The 16,193-nt window shown below is 31.9% G+C and overlaps 1 protein-coding gene across 2 annotated transcripts in view; it reads right to left on the reverse strand.

Annotated features, from left to right (window-relative positions):
* The window catches only part of LOC134711469 (mucin-3B-like), a 65,614-nt gene extending 49,679 nt beyond the window's left edge, over positions 1-15,935 (reverse strand). Inside the window, exons 1-8 of one of the 2 annotated variants that reach the window (XM_063572071.1) lie at positions 15,048-15,935; positions 10,986-11,193; positions 6,727-6,741; positions 6,272-6,375; positions 5,880-5,950; positions 2,930-5,151; positions 1,691-1,825; positions 536-886 (exon numbers count right to left, since the gene is read on the reverse strand). In XM_063572071.1, coding sequence (XP_063428141.1) covers positions 536-886; positions 1,691-1,825; positions 2,930-5,151; positions 5,880-5,950; positions 6,272-6,375; positions 6,727-6,741; positions 10,986-11,193; positions 15,048-15,830 — 3,889 coding nt within the window. In that variant the 5' untranslated portion in view covers positions 15,831-15,935. The remainder of the gene's footprint in view (positions 1-535; positions 887-1,690; positions 1,826-2,929; positions 5,152-5,879; positions 5,951-6,271; positions 6,376-6,726; positions 6,742-10,985; positions 11,194-15,047) is intronic. The other variant, XM_063572072.1, reaches the window with a different exon arrangement.
* Between the last annotated feature and the right edge of the window lie 258 nt (positions 15,936-16,193).

The following is a 16,193-nucleotide window of genomic DNA, read 5'->3' on the forward strand; positions in this document are numbered from 1 at the left end:
GGTAACAGCACACTCCGTATGGTCAGATATTGAAATTAGTTGTTAAATTTGACGTTTACACCACATGGACGAGTCAACTTAATTTTAATGTATAAGCTAGATAAAAAAGGTATATTTTAGAATAAAGTGCTTTATCCATATTGTGACCGGTTTGTACCGGTCCTTTTTGTTATTTATTAGCTCTCTCTTATTTATTTCATATTCAGACTTATCAATCTTACATCGGATGGTTTCCGGTAGTACTTGCTGTGTGCAAATATATTGATATAAAATCATTTATCTCCAATTCTGTAGAATACTTTCCACTTAGCGGACATTATTACGGTACATGTATGAGTGTAATCTGTTAGTTATGTTTGTTTTTATCATGCATGTTTATAAAAGTGCCAAAAATTAGGTTTATAACATAGCCATGTTAACACCACCAACAACCCGATGGGCTAATGATTCGAAAATAATTTTATAAAGACATCATCCTATAATTAGCAAAGAATAAATCAATATATTATGATAAATTTACATAGCAGTCACTTACTTCTTATTTTCAGCAATACATTCACTCCAATTATTTCATTCATTTCACCTGAACTATTACTGATCAAAGATACTTTGTAAGACCCATCCATTGTACAAGTCACATTGATAAAAGTTATTATTAACTTTATTGTTGATGTACTTTCAATACTAATGCTTATATCCTGATTTTCCTTATATGTTTTGAAAATAGTTCCATTTTTATAAACTGAAACTCCGTATATCGTATTGTCAAACCCATTTTCATGAGAGATTCCAATATATTCAAACTCCTCCGATTTTATTATGGTGCATTCTATATTCACAGGTCCGGAATAAAGGTCAGCCTCAACTGCATCTGTACAGTTTAATTCTGTAACAAGGAAAAGGTACAAATTCCATTAGACACAATTTTGTTTCTAAAGTTCTGGAAGTTTTTATAATGTCACTTTTAGCAATAATATTTATATATCTTATTTGTACATACATCAAGCCATTTAATGCACAAAACTTACTTCAGAATAAAATTATGCTTTCGCTTAACTACATACATTTGTATATCCGTAAGTGTCTTTTTTGATTTTTCCTATGGTGCTTTTTTGTCAATATAACTGCTTTAGGTAATATGTAGTTTGCGAAACAACACTTTAAATCACAGATTCAACGTTGTTAAAATAATTGTTAAGTATTTTACCATATTAACTTCTTGGATTATTTTCGCTTTTTATTACGTTGACAGTAGACTCTAAACCGGAAATATGTATTGCAACCAAATGTAATAATAGTTATCAAAGGATAATAATGTTTTACCCCAGACGCGACTTTCGTCTACATGACACTCACCAGTGACGCTCAATAACCTATCTTTATAATCTGTTAAACTATGTTGCACATGTAGAATATTATGTATTATATTTAGGTCTTATCTCTCATTTACTTAAATTAAAAAAAAAAATAGGAGTTACTGTTGTTGACGTTTTTTGCTTTTTTTTTAGATTGGAAAGGATTTAAAGATATTTCACCTGAAGTGACAACATATTTTGTGATAGTCAATTTTATAACGTGGTATTTGAAATAAACATTTTCGACGGTGCTCTATCTGAATACGTAGTTTCCTCTGTCAAGTACCTTGATTGAATTGAAGTCAAAATAAATATTCCATTATATATGGTCTTACCGGCTGAAGAGGGCGTAAGCGTAGTCGATGTACCATCTGAAGATGGTTCATAAGCAGCGGTTGTTGTTGGAATATTGTCTACTGTTGCTGTTGTTTCTTTTGATGAAGGGGCTTCTGATGTTGTTGTCCTCGCTGCTATAAAAGGCAATTCATCATGCATTTACATCTCTTTAAAACAATCACATTGAATGAAAAATTGCATTACAAGGAAAGATTATAAAAGTTGATGAAAGGTGTAAAGCAACGATTAAAAGTTTAACATGTTTAACCCCGCCGCATTTTTGCGCCTGTCCCAAGTCAGGAGCCTCTGGCCTTTGTTAGTCTTGTATTATTTTAATTTTAGTTTCTTGTGTACAATTTGGAAATTAGTATGGCGTTCATTATCACTGAACTAGTATATATTTGTTTAGGGGCCAACTGAAGGACGACTCCGGGTGCGGGAATTTCTCGCTACATTGAAGATCTGTTGGTGACCTTCTGCTGTTGTTTTTTTATTTGGTCGGGTTGTTGTCTCTTTGACACATTCCCCATTTCCATTCTCAATTTTAATGTGTATTTTCTCCTATAAATTGTAAATTATAGTTACAAAATGAATTAATTCGGATATTTTCAATCAACATAAAAATGAAAAGATGTAGTATGATTGCCAATGAGGCAACTCTCCTTCAACAATGAGCAAAGCCCATACCGTGTATAAAGGCTAGAAATTACAATTGTAAAACAATTAAAACGAGAAAGCTTAACGTAAACAATTGTCAACATTTCAACATCAGAAAAAATACACAAACACCATAGAAATGAATCAAATCAGACACGACAGAAGAGATGTTTTGATTAGGGGTTGATACGTACATGGTTTAAGTTCAGACAAACATTTATTTCAATTCTAGGTGTCACCGTGATAATTTTAAAGTCAGAACGGTTCATACCTTAAACTTTGTTCGGAAATTTACATAAAAAAAATCCAATAACATCGGGTAATAAAGTATTGCAGAAGACTTCTACTCAATACATTTCATTATATATATATAAAGAATATTTTATTCAAATTTAAAACAGTAAATAAAAAGATTAACAATTATCAGATAAATTAAGTATGTTTTCATATTGTTTTCTTTAATATTGACATTGAAGCGAATGGTTCAGAAACCCCAAGTGTACACATGAGCTAAGATTTGTACAATATATAGTCATGTCTTTAAATATAATAACATAAAATATTTTCAAACAACTACTTACATGATGTTTTATCACTAGACGTGTATATTCTACTTGCTGATACGGTTGTTTCATCTTCAGATATACTTGATGTCATGTCTTCTTGAAGTGCTGTACTTCTCGATGTTGTGTCGGTTATAGTCGAGACTTTCACTGATGCATTCGTTTGGTCTGTCACTGCAACAGAAGTTGTGGTTTCTTTGTTTTGTGTAAAAGTTGTTTGTATTTCTATTTTGGTTGAAAAAAACGGCGATGTAGTTTCTGACAGAAATGATTTATGTGTTGTCCTAGCTGTAATATCAACCATTGTAGGTGAAATATAATCTGTAACAGTTACAGTTTTTGTTGTTGGTTGTGTAATTGATGGTGTCGTTGATTTGGCGTTCAACATAGTAGCAACTGACGTAGTTGAATCATATGCCGGTTTGGAAGTAACTGATGATGTTGTCATTTCTGGTGTTTTATAAGTTGTTGGCGATTTTGAAGTTTCTTTTATCGTGGAATCAATAAATGGCGATGTCACTTTAACTGGTGTGGTTATCGTAGAAACTTTATTGGAATTTTTGTCTTGTGTCGTTGAAATCTCTGTTTCTATGCTAGTTGAAGTACCTTCTGTTGTTTTGAAAGTTTGTTTAGTTGTTTCTTCTGACACTTGAGGGGTTGGTGGACTTGAAATCTGTTCTAGTGTTGTTGATATTGATGACAAAGTTGTTTCTTTTGTTGATTGCATAGTTTTTTGTGGACTCTCTTCTGTTGATGAGATTGAGGGTGAAGAGGTTTTGAATTGCATAGAAGTAGGTGTTGTCTCTTTTGTTGACGAGATTGAGGGGATTGTAGTTTCAGTTGTTGATTGCATGGTTTTTGGTGTAGATTGTTCTGTTAACAAGATTGACGGGGTAGAAGTCCCTGTTGTTGACTGCATATTTGTTGTTGTTATCTCATCTGTTGAAAAGATTGAGGGAGTGGTAAAATCCGTTGTTGACTGCACAGTTTTTTGTGTCGTCTCTCCTGTTGATGTGATTGAGGGGGTTGTAATATCCGTTGTAGATTGCATGCCTTTTAGTGCAGTCTCTCCAGGTGACGAAATTGACGGAGCGGTAGTTTCCGTTGATGACTGCTCAGTGTTTGGTATGGTCTTTCTAGGTGATGTGATCGAAGAGGTTGTGGTTTCCGTTGTTGGCTGCACAGTTTTATGTGTGGCCTCTCTAGGTGATGTGATCGAAGAGGTTGTGGTTTCCGTTGTTGGTTGCACAGTTTTATGTGTGGTCTCTCTAGTTGATGTGATCGAAGAGGATGTGGTTTCCGTTGTTGGTTGCACAGTTTTATGTGTGGTCTCTCTAGGTGATGTGATCGAAGATGTTGTGGTTTCCGTTGTTGGTTGCACAGTTTTATGTGTGGTCTCTCTAGGTGATGTAATCGAAGAGGTTGTGGTTTTTGTTGTTGGCTGCACAGTTTTATGGGTGGTATCTCTAGGTGATGTGATCGAAGAGGTTGTGGTTTCCGTTGTTGACTGCACAGTTTTAGGTGTGGTCTCTCTAGGTGATGTGATCGAAGAAGTTGTGGTTTCTGTTGTTGGTTGCACAGTTTTATGTTTGGTCTCTCCAGGTGTAGTGATTGAAGGGGTTGTGGTTTCCGTTGTTGACTGCACAGTTTTAGGTGTGGTTTCCGTTGTTGACTGCACAGTTTTAGGTGTGGTTTCCGTTGTTGACTGCACAGTTTTAGGTGTGGTCTCTCTATGCGATGTGATTGAGGGGGTTGTAGTTTCCGTTGTTGACTGCACAGTTTTAGGTGTGGTCTTTTCAGGTGTAGTGATTGAAGGGGTTGTGGTTTTCGTTGTTGACTGCACAGTTTTAGGTGTGGTCTCACTAGGCGATGTGATTGAGGGGGTTGTAGTTTCCGTTGTTGACTGCACAGTTTTAGGTGTGGTCTCTCTAGGCGATGTGATTGAGGGGGTTGTGGTTTCTGTTGCTGGTTGCATAGTGTTTGATGTAGTATCTCCTGTTGACGTCATAGTGGGGATTGTTGTTGTTGTTGCTATTTGTTCAACAACTGGTGGGGATTCTAGTGTTTCAGTTACCACGTCATGGACAATTATAGTACTTATTATAAAAACTAAGGTTCCTAACTGGGTACCGGAAACAGTTAAATGTGTAGTCAATGTTGCCGAAACAGCGCTTGTAGTGACCTGCTGATTTGCGGTACTAATGAAGTATATGAAGTAGTTCACAATGATGCTCCCATTCCTGTAATTGTACCATTAATTTATAAGTATCGTCTGAATGTTTATATATGCCAACACCGTTTTACTTCGTATATGTATTTAACTATCCACGGGATTGTTCGTAGCTGACAACCATATCATAAAAAATGTTTTGGCACAACTTTTTGAAAATTTGGGTCCTCAATGCTCTTCAACTTTGTATTTGTTTGGCTTTTTAACTGTTTTGATCTGAGCGTCACTGATGAGTCTTATGTAGACGAAACGCGCGTCTGGCGTATTAAATTATAATCCTGGTACCTTTGATAACTATTCAATCAGTTTGTTTGTATTATAAAAATAGGAAAGGGCAAATTAACCTTAAAAGTTAGCGGTCCATGTACATGTATAGCATTATATGACCATTTTTACATGCCGTACTAGCAGAAAATTATTTTTTTTTGTATATCGTGTCTTATTACAACTATAACCAATACATATAGATGCATTACATCATGATTAATGTATGCAAGCTCAAACATTTTTAATTGAAATAAAGCAAACATAATCGTGTTGCCTAAATGGCAAAGTTCGTAATTAATATTTTGTCAGCAACCCTCAAAGCAGCTGTATAACTTAGAAGCAAAGCCCTTAGATGTGATTGTGAGTGCACATGATGCAGATCATTCCTGGTACACGTGTCGGAGTGCGGAGAGAGATCTTCATAATGCATTTCATGTTCGCTAAACAATCATTCTATTTTCTATAACTTACGTAAGCTGGTTGACTTTACATCCATAATATCCATCTACGGAACTATTTGTACTAGCGTATACATTTTTCATCTGAAATAAAAGGATTACTTTAATCAAATAACATGAAACAACATGTTTAATTCTGTAATATAAGATAAAAGACTTTTCTGGTTTGTTGCAAGACAATTTTAAAAGTGCTAGTCACTTTTTCACAAAATATTGTATAATCTTTAATGTTTAAAAGGTTCCGTATGTTCAAAATTTTCTGTAAGCATGCTTCCTCTTGTGTGTAAATTTCATTCAAGTATGTTTTGTTATGTTTGTAATTTAAACACATACGTTTGACATAGATGAATCTGATAATTCTAACAATACTTCGGAAACTGTATCAACATTTTGTTTATATCATACCTTATCACAAAATTCGGTTGTGAAATTCTTATATTCCGGTGAATTTGGGTCGTTTAACTCTGCTGTAAAAGTCTTGTCAATTGCAACCGTCATGTTGACTTTCACTGTTTGAAAAAGAAAGTTATTAAAATGAAGTAACGACAGATTTAAGAGCTATTTTAAGAGACGGAGATATTGATATATATAATAAGAGAGTTCGTTATTTCGGAAAAATAGAGTGAAATGTTACAGTGCAATTATTTTCAAAAGTTAAAAAAAAATTTAAAAAATTGTCTTGTTGCATAACTTAACATCTCGTAACTTTTACCACTTTCTATTATATAGATTGAAGTCAAAGATGAGAAGCAAAATTATGGTTTTATTTTTATAATTTTGGTTAATATTACAATTATTTTAAGAATAATATTGCCTCAGCTTATACACTATTGCAGTCACTTGAAGTAATATATACTCACCATAGTCAGTCTTATCTGAAACAAGAACATTTTTTTTCTACAACAATTATTTTATGATTTATCAAACGTTTTTACTTTCAATTCATATAATTATACCAAACTGGATATGGCTGCATTTATCATATCTATCATAAAAGCGAAACCAGACAAAAATCATAAAAGGGTGTATATAGAATAACTAATCCATATAAAAAAAATCAACCAGTCACAAGTTGAATATTTTCAATACATATACTTTATTATTGTTTGGAATACTTATCCTTTTTATTACAATGATCACCGACTTCTAAATGCAAAATAAGGCCTGGAAAGCTCAATCTCTATTCGGTTTTGCTTAATGTTAACGTTTATAATATAGACCTAAAAATAAGAAAATGGGGAGACAACTCTCAATCAAAGTCACAATGTGTAAAACAATTACAGGTCAATGCACAGACTTCAACACGAAGCTTTGGCTCACATCGTAGCATATTGGTGTATGTCATTGAAGCAGTGAAATTGTTGGATTTATTTCACAATAAAAGATTTTTAATTTTTAATTACACGCTCGAGACCAATGTGAAAAATAAGCAAACACTTTAGTATTACAATTTATCTTTTTAAAGAATCGATAATAAACATGGTCCAAACGGAGCAGTCAAATTCCTTTTAAATTTCTTTGAAGGAATTTCAACCTTAGCTTTAGTACATTTGTACACTGTACATTTAAATGTCGATAGGTACACTCTTTTTATACAAAGTACCAGTACGGGGAGGGACAAATTAGGTATAGTCCCCATATAGGAGCTGTGGAATTGATGACTTATGCATTAACCACATATCTTTCATTTGTGTATTTAAAGATTTCAAAACGCCATCGAACAGTAAGACATTATGTAATTATCAACCTTGTAAATGACATTGATTTACGAAAACGGTTTGCAGTTCAAACTTAAAAAGATCGTAAATATGTCTTTATTGAAAAATTGCACCAATCTCAAAAGCTAACACCCAATTTTGAAAACAAAGATAGCATGTAATTTTAGAGTAATGGAATAGCTGAATTTTTTTAATTAATAGCAACTGACAAAACCTTTGAGTTGCATGAATGTGCCTAAAAGCAAAAAAAAAATCTTGGTTTTTCAATTTGTTGTTTCAAATGAATCTATTTAATTTTTACTAATAGTAATATACACGCTTAATTTAAAAAGTCTATTTACACATGCATTTGTTCAAAAGTAAAACGTTAGCCCCCAACATAATTATGTTGTCACAAATCGTTTGTTCGAATGTATTAATTTGCTTTAATTTTACCTAAATGTATCAATACACGCATAATTTAAACATGTAAAACATCTCAACACTCCAGATTTATACAGTATTTAAATATGTATTTGTTCCAATGAATAGCCATTGAAAATTACCAAAGGAGTGGGAAGTGATCAGTTCGGAGAATTATAAATCAATTACAAGAAAAATAATGAAGTCATGCATATTTTGACGTTTTGCCATGATAACGCACACGGTTAACAGACCAAAAATGATAGCTTATAGATTATATATACATACTCTTTTATAAACAAATAATGCTGACAACTATTTCTACATATCTTAGATAATTGCGTTTTAGGGGCACGTTACAAACATTGAGAGAGACAAAAAAGACTCAAATCATCATTTGAACAAAACCTTGTTTATATATTTGTAACCAAATATTCAATTTAATTTGTTTTCAAATATTACTTTATACTTTTACAATACTATTTGGTGATATTTCATGGACGTATTTTTGTAAAAGGTAGAATGCTAAAGAAAATGTTTCGAATGACAACTATACTCTTTAAAATCCGTCTTTATCAACACGAAACTTTGTAAAATGATATAAATGGTGTGCACAATGTTATTTGTCATGTCATTCTATTTAAACAATTGGAGGTTTATTTTAAATGTAAAGGATCAACCGATCAAAATGTTTAAACATGAAAACACGGAGTCATATTTCAAAACAATAATAAAGAATAACTGATTTATTCATGCGTTAAGATGTCGAATATACCAAAGACAAATGTCTTGTCATATATTTAGAAATGTGATTTAACATCAAATTTAAACAAAATCAGATACACATGGTCTTATTTCCGCATTTTGTTTTATTAATTTAGAAATAAACCCTTTTTTTTTACTTTAAAGAATAAAGTTCTCAAGTTTCTTATAAAAGTTACGATTACAGAGCAGCTAATATAAGCTACATGAAGAAACAAATGTGTATTTAAAGGAGACGCTTACCACAACTTTAAAATATTCGATTGCGTGAGTCGGCCGATGATCGAATCCGCGTCTAACTACACTCGAGACATACACGCATCCAAGAGACAATCAAACGCAGTTCTATACCAAAATATATTTCCTATGGTAGGTGGTCAATCAAAGAATATCATTATATCAAATACAAAGAACAAGAACTAACTACATAGAGAATTACCATAAAATATATAAAAAAGATAAAGAAAGGGCACGTATTGGGTTGATATAAGTAGAATTTATTAATAATACCTTTTTCGTAACTACGGAAATGGGGAATGTGTCAAAAAGACAACAACCCTACCAAAGAGCAGACAACACTTGTTCTCTGACTAGTTTTGACACGCCTTTACAACTTTAAGACGAATGCTTTTTTTTTCGGAAAGATAATGGATACATTTGTCTCGAAATATAATATGATATATGCTAGCTGTTGTCATACTTTTTTTATTATTAATGTATCTGCCTTTCTGATTTCGATTGGCTGTACGTTTGGGATTTCCCGACCATGAAACAATGTTTAACATAAAAGGGCAATTGCTTTGCACATGACTAAACTATGTTAACTTGCGAACATGTCACATTAAATCATATTAATCAGGATTCGATCAAGGATTTGTAAAGAAAGACAAATTCTTGATTCACTATATATATAATAAGCAAGTGCATTAAAATTGCAATGATTCTTACTAATTATACCAAATAGAAAGCTTATAATCTCGAAATGAATCTTTAATAGTGTACCAATTACGTTACAATATCAAATTTGAAACCTAACATTTATACCCCTTCCGCCATACATGTATACATAGACTTTACATAATAATATTTCGCATTCCAACATGTCAACATACCTGTGCTTTGAATTCATTTTATTTGTTAAAAAAAGAAAATGAAAAAAAAACGTTTACAAAGTTGCATTATTTAGTAGATAACCAAGATTACTTCGTGGAATTCGGTCATTTATAAATAATTGGTGTTCAACACTCTTGAATCCGATCACATTGCGTAATAAATGCTTATTTATACTGTCACTGCAATATCATTGATTATAATCTGTTCTTTTAGTGTTTTAGATAGTGTTAAGTTTCATCCAAGTAAGAAAGGATCAGACTATAGGCGGGAAAAAGGGCACTGGCGCATAATATTACCAAACTCCTGTACGATCCTCACATAATTTAATTACCTGAGAATATGTAATGTGAATAGGGCTTTCTGTTATATTTGGTATGCCTAAGTGAAACTTGAACCTATAGTGGGTATTTTGTTTTCTCTTTTTTTGTATCAGACAAATCCTCATGTGTCTGCATTTAAAAGGTGTATTTAAAGATTCTATACTTCGTTTTGTAAAAAAAAAAAGGAGCATTTAATATCATTTCAAACTTGGTATATTATACCAAACAATGCAAGATTCAATGATTAAAAAGGGAATTACCCTTCTCCCTGTATTTATTTCATAACTTGAGCAGACCATGATAAATAATAATGATTATAAATATAAATACAAAAATATCTGTATATATATATATGTATCTGAATATAAAATATTTGATAAAGTATCATGATATATTTTTTTTTGTTTATTATTGTCCAATGTTTTCGTCTTTGAATGAATCAATTTTTTTTTTAATTTGTAATATCATGGAATTATTTTCATTATGAACTAAAAACCAATACATTTGAAAAATTAACGTATCTAAATAATGTAAGGTGTCTCAAAGGATAAGGTTCAAACTCGGAAAATAGAAGTCTTTTTTGTTGCAGCTCTCTCCCCCCCCCCCCCCAAAAAAATGACTAAAAACATTTTGTTTAATGGATAGTGTAGAAAACCTATACGGAAAGTTGTATGTGTTATTGTAGGTTTCCTTGCCTGTGGTGCCTGTGGTCGATATCATCAGTAGCAGTTGACAGAATCAAACTCTTCAGTAATTTTTGCAGATATTTGTTTCAAACGTTAAAATAAACCAAATGAAAAATACCTGTTCTCTGATTTGCTATTAATGCTATGGTAATAATTGCTGCCCCAACCAGACATAATAACAATGTGCCAAATCCAATAACACATAACGTGTTCCGAACTTTGTGATCATGCGTTCCACTTTTTTCATCGATAGTATTACTACCTTCGTCGTCCGTTCCCGGAGCGAACGGATCATTTTTTCGAGTGTTGGCCAATGGTAGTGTTATCTAAAAAAAATCATAAGCAGAGCTAAAGAATAATGGCTAGTTCAAGTTTTATAAAGTAATGAAGAGAAAAATGTTCGCTTAAAGTCATCACATAAAAGTATTCAAATTTGTATTATCGTATAATGGGAAAATATTATTGCAAAAGAAAGATTTTGACATTTCATGCGACAGTTTTGTTTGCTTTTGTTTTTCTTCTATTCATCCATCTAACAACATTCAATTGTGCGAGACCTACATGTATAAACACCTAATTCAAGAAAACTAATTTTAAGTATAAATGCCTAAAAGGAATAGTTAAAATTGTGTTGAATTATTTTTCCTGACGACGTTGCATAACAACATAATAACATTATAATATTCAGTTGTTGCTCAAACAGCGCCATCATTAGTTTAAAGATCACCTGAAAAAGAATTACCCTTTCAAACTCTTTGTCTACGGAAAAGAAAAAAACTACTAAGCAAACTGTTGGCAGGATACTTCTGTTTAAAGCTCGAATTTGTCATTACCTTTCTACGTTAAAAGGGACATTATGTTTTATGATCCATGCTTTTGTTCGTCTGTATATTTTCATGTATATATATAATGTATGAAATTATAACGGTTCTATAGATGTAAAGCGATGATCACAATTTGTTTCGGATGGACATACGGACAGACTTATCACTATAGGGAGATCCACCACTAGGCGGGAACCTAGTCAAAGGGAATAGAGTATACTAGGTGGTGACAGGTTAAGTTTCCCCTGCTTAAATGTATGCATATATCACCAGCCATGCATGCGAATATACTCTAAATAGAAATTACCAAGTCGGATATCATACTTAAAATTCTATATAAATCATATATAATTATGAATATTGTATGCAATCTAATGTATACTGAGAGTTTGGACATAATAACAATGTGTCACAACGACAAATAAAAACGGTTATCTTAATTTTAGTATGTAATTTCATATTTTTAATTATCATTTTATTGCTATCTAATGATAGATGCATATATATCACCCCTGACACGTGAAAACTAGCATATAGCTGGCTGGTGTAATTTGCCTTAAATTATATGTATGAATGCACTTGCATGGTCGCAAAATTTAAAATAATTATACTCTATTTAATTGTATGTAAAGTTTTCTTTTGACATTAAAGAGAATAACGACCGTAACAGTGTCTTATTTTTATACGCACTCTTACTCTATTAGACATAAAATTCTATTATATTCACACGCATCATGTGATAAACACGTGATCATAAAATATACATAACAGAGAAAAGTATTTTCAAAACGCTAATAGTTAACCATTGGAAATTGCTCGGTGATACTGCTGTTATATTGTCAGCACAAAATATATACATGTTTATGACGTCCGACAATCAAAAAACGGCACTTAGGATAAACATCATTTAATTATATTTATTGGAAAACATTTACAACAAAAAGTCGTTCAGTTAAAAGAAAAGAGAAAATTTTATTCTTATTCCGCGTACAATTTGTTCTAAGTTAGAAAAAAATAATTTAACGTTGGAATCAGGGGCCGTGTCAACGAAGCTGTCCTGGGACTAAGACATGTCTTAGGATGGTCTTAGGACACGTCTTAGTCCTAAGTCGGGTTAACGAACGTCTCCTAAAATAAGATATGTCCTAAATTTGGTCCTAAAGTTAGGATATACAAATAGGTGTCTTAGGATAGTCCTAAAGGTTACATCGTCCTAAAACGTAATAAAAACAATAAATATATGGCATAAACTCAATACTAAAAATACTAATACAATATTAAACTATCATAAGATAAAATTAATAAAAAAAATGTTTTAAATGTTTGTTTAAGATTTAATTGTATTATATTAAATTATTTCGTGCTGCCTTTTTTGGAGCCTGAAAAATACTATCATCATAAGCAACATATTTTAAATAATTCAAATATGGGGAAAAGTTTACTTCTTTTTTTTTTTTTACCTAATCCCGATTCGATATATGTAACGAAATCGAGTGGACCTAAGGACAAAACTAGTTTATGTACTAAAATTGCAGCACGAATATCACAAAGTTTTGTAAACATTTACTTTTGTTTTCGTATTAAATTCATTTATATCTTTTATCATATTTAATAACGTATTTATTAGTATTCCGTAAAAACTTTAACTTTTATTTTGCGTCAATTTTTTTCTATATTAGAGTCAATCATCCTCCCTCTCTTTACATATAGGTTTTAAAATACAATTCAATCTATGTCATACAAATCTTTACATATATTTTCAATTGAATAAATGTGTTAGGATGGTCCTGGGACCATCGTAGTTAGGACAGTCCTAAGACAGCTTTGTTTTACATCCTAAGACATGTCTCAGACACGTCCTAAGACCATCCTAAATAATGTCCTAAGACCTATCTTAGGACATATCCTAGGATACTTTCATTGACACGGACCCAGATACTTTGTAAGTTTGCTGCCATTTAAAAAGTTTACTCTTCTCCTGTTTCTTAACAAAATGCAGTCTGGAATTCCTCCATAGCTAATGGAAGGATTTTGAATATAGATATATCTGCCCATCACGTGAAAGTCCGGCTGCAGGAATATTTTCAGTACGAGCCAAAGGGTATACATCTGACAGCCGGGCGATGAATGTTGATTTCCCTTTTCACTGCATTACATCTTTCTTTTGCAATAACGATTATATCCAGCTTATCATAATGGAAGATGAAATGATGATATCTGGGACATTATTATGTCTTGTTACTATTGTGAAACGATACATTTAATTTATCTCCCCTCGAGACGGTTATACATTAAAATTTAATACGCGAGGCTCGCCGAATGTTTTATATATCTAAAATTCAACTGTCGAAAGTGAATAAATGTCGTATTTCACGGTATTTGTTAGTAGAATTTGTTTATCAAATTATTTGTAACGATTTGCAGGCAAACTGTATTATGCTAAATCCTGTTTTAAATACTTTTCTTGTGCAAACTTTCTGTCTCAAGCATAGAGATTGTATTTAATGAAAGATAGAGCATCAGAGAAAACTTTTTAACTTTTTGAAAGCACCATGATCGTATAGTCTTATTCAGGCCGTCGATGTTTTGGTTTATAAATGTCTTCTGAAGAGCAGATGAATAGGATTTTTGTTTAATTGTTTTTAAACTTATTTGATGTATTGACGTTAACCCGAACTATTGTACTGTTTTTTTTTCGTAATGGAAAAGAAACCGCTAAATAACAGAAATTAGTTTAAACAGATACTAATTTGATACGGTTTACTGGTATGTCGCAACAAAGATCTAGATCTTTCTGAGATAGAGGAGACATTCATGTGTATTTTAAACATAATAGAAATTTTAAAAATGTTGTCAATGATGTTTTTTTTTGTGATAGTTGACTCTCTTTGTTATAAAGTTTTTTACTGTTCTATATGAATCTTGAAAAATATTACGATGTATTATATTTACGTTGTGCATAATTCAATACCGAATATGTTTTTCTATTTTTGTTTCTTTTGAGCTAAACAAAACTATTGATTATAACACCATTTAAATCTTGATTTAAAGTTTGGTTTAACAATTCCTAGTATAAAATGACCAAAATCTTTTGTCACCAATTCTGAGAAAAAGGATAGTATTGGAAACTACAGAATTAAATCTATAAATAAAGCATGGCAAATAATGATATTATGTAATGGAAAGAAATGAAATGGTTTTTTTTATTTAAATCATATGACTTTTTAAACAAAAAATCATGTTAACCGATTTGTACTATACTCAACCATTATCATATAAACACGGTTTACATTTAAACAAGGGGGAAATACACATACTTGGCATCACCACAATTATGCTGAAAAGTATATTCTTACCTTTGGCCACGTTTTCTTTATATAATCGTCTGTAAATTGTCGGTCAAACAACATGTTCGTCCAAGAAGGCATCTCTTTATCATCTTGAAAACTAGCGTTTGAATGTCCATCATAATCTGTAATTCTTCCCGTATCTAATACTTTCCGAGACTCAGAATAAAATGTTGAGTTATAATGTTCTGGCTGCTTGGATTCATCATCTCCTTCTAACATTGTTTCTAAACTATTTCCTGTATATTTATTTGGTTTAGAATGTTTACTAGATTGACGTTGGTTGTCTAGGCCGAAATTATCTGGAAAAGGAGTTGCCATATCTTTATCTGGTATTGTTTCTCGAAAAGATCCAATTTTACTATTATATAAACCACTATCTCTGGTATTGTCAAACGTTGAACTTCTTCCTATATCATTATTTGCTTTGTAGTCCGTGTCATACTGGTTGGATTCAATATTTCTAGAATATGTTCCACTATCTGGCGTTATATTCCCTTCTTTAAATGATTGGTCCCAATTTTGTCTTGGAAAATGTCCAGTAGAACCTAGCATTCCTTCTTTTGAATAATCTTCTGTTGGTTGTTTGGTTGATCCAATTCGACTGGCATAAAGTCCACTCTCACGTGCGGTTTCCGAAATGCCGTCGATATTCCTTAAATTATTCGGGTTATCTCCTCTCTGAGAAAAATTAAAAGGTGTTCCATTAACACTGTCATATATTCCAGAACGACCTAAGTCTGTAGAAAAGTATGAAGAACGGTTGTCTCTGTGCTGTGATTGTCCTGCCATATTCAAATAAGTTTCCAATTATCTTAAACCTAAATAAAATTTCGTTAAATGTATGTCCCAGCTGAATACATAGTTAAATGTACCTGCTTTTAGCAGTGACGTTGAGGCATTGAATTATGCAATTGGATTTTTTTTTTAATATATATATTAAATAACTGAAGGTTACTACCGGGTTTAATTTTAAGATAATTTATTCATCTATTCAAACACAAACAACAATAGAAGCCAAAAGAATAAGCTGAAACTATAATAAATTTAAAGGCAACGTATAATTACTTATCCAACCGATAGTCAATAGTTTAGGCCTCATAAATTGTTTTAATTAGTTTAAAGGTACAGAATATGTCATTTAAAAAGAAAACA

The sequence above is a fragment of the Mytilus trossulus genome, chromosome 3 (assembly GCF_036588685.1).
Source record: "Mytilus trossulus isolate FHL-02 chromosome 3, PNRI_Mtr1.1.1.hap1, whole genome shotgun sequence".
NCBI lineage: Eukaryota > Metazoa > Mollusca > Bivalvia > Mytilida > Mytilidae > Mytilus > Mytilus trossulus.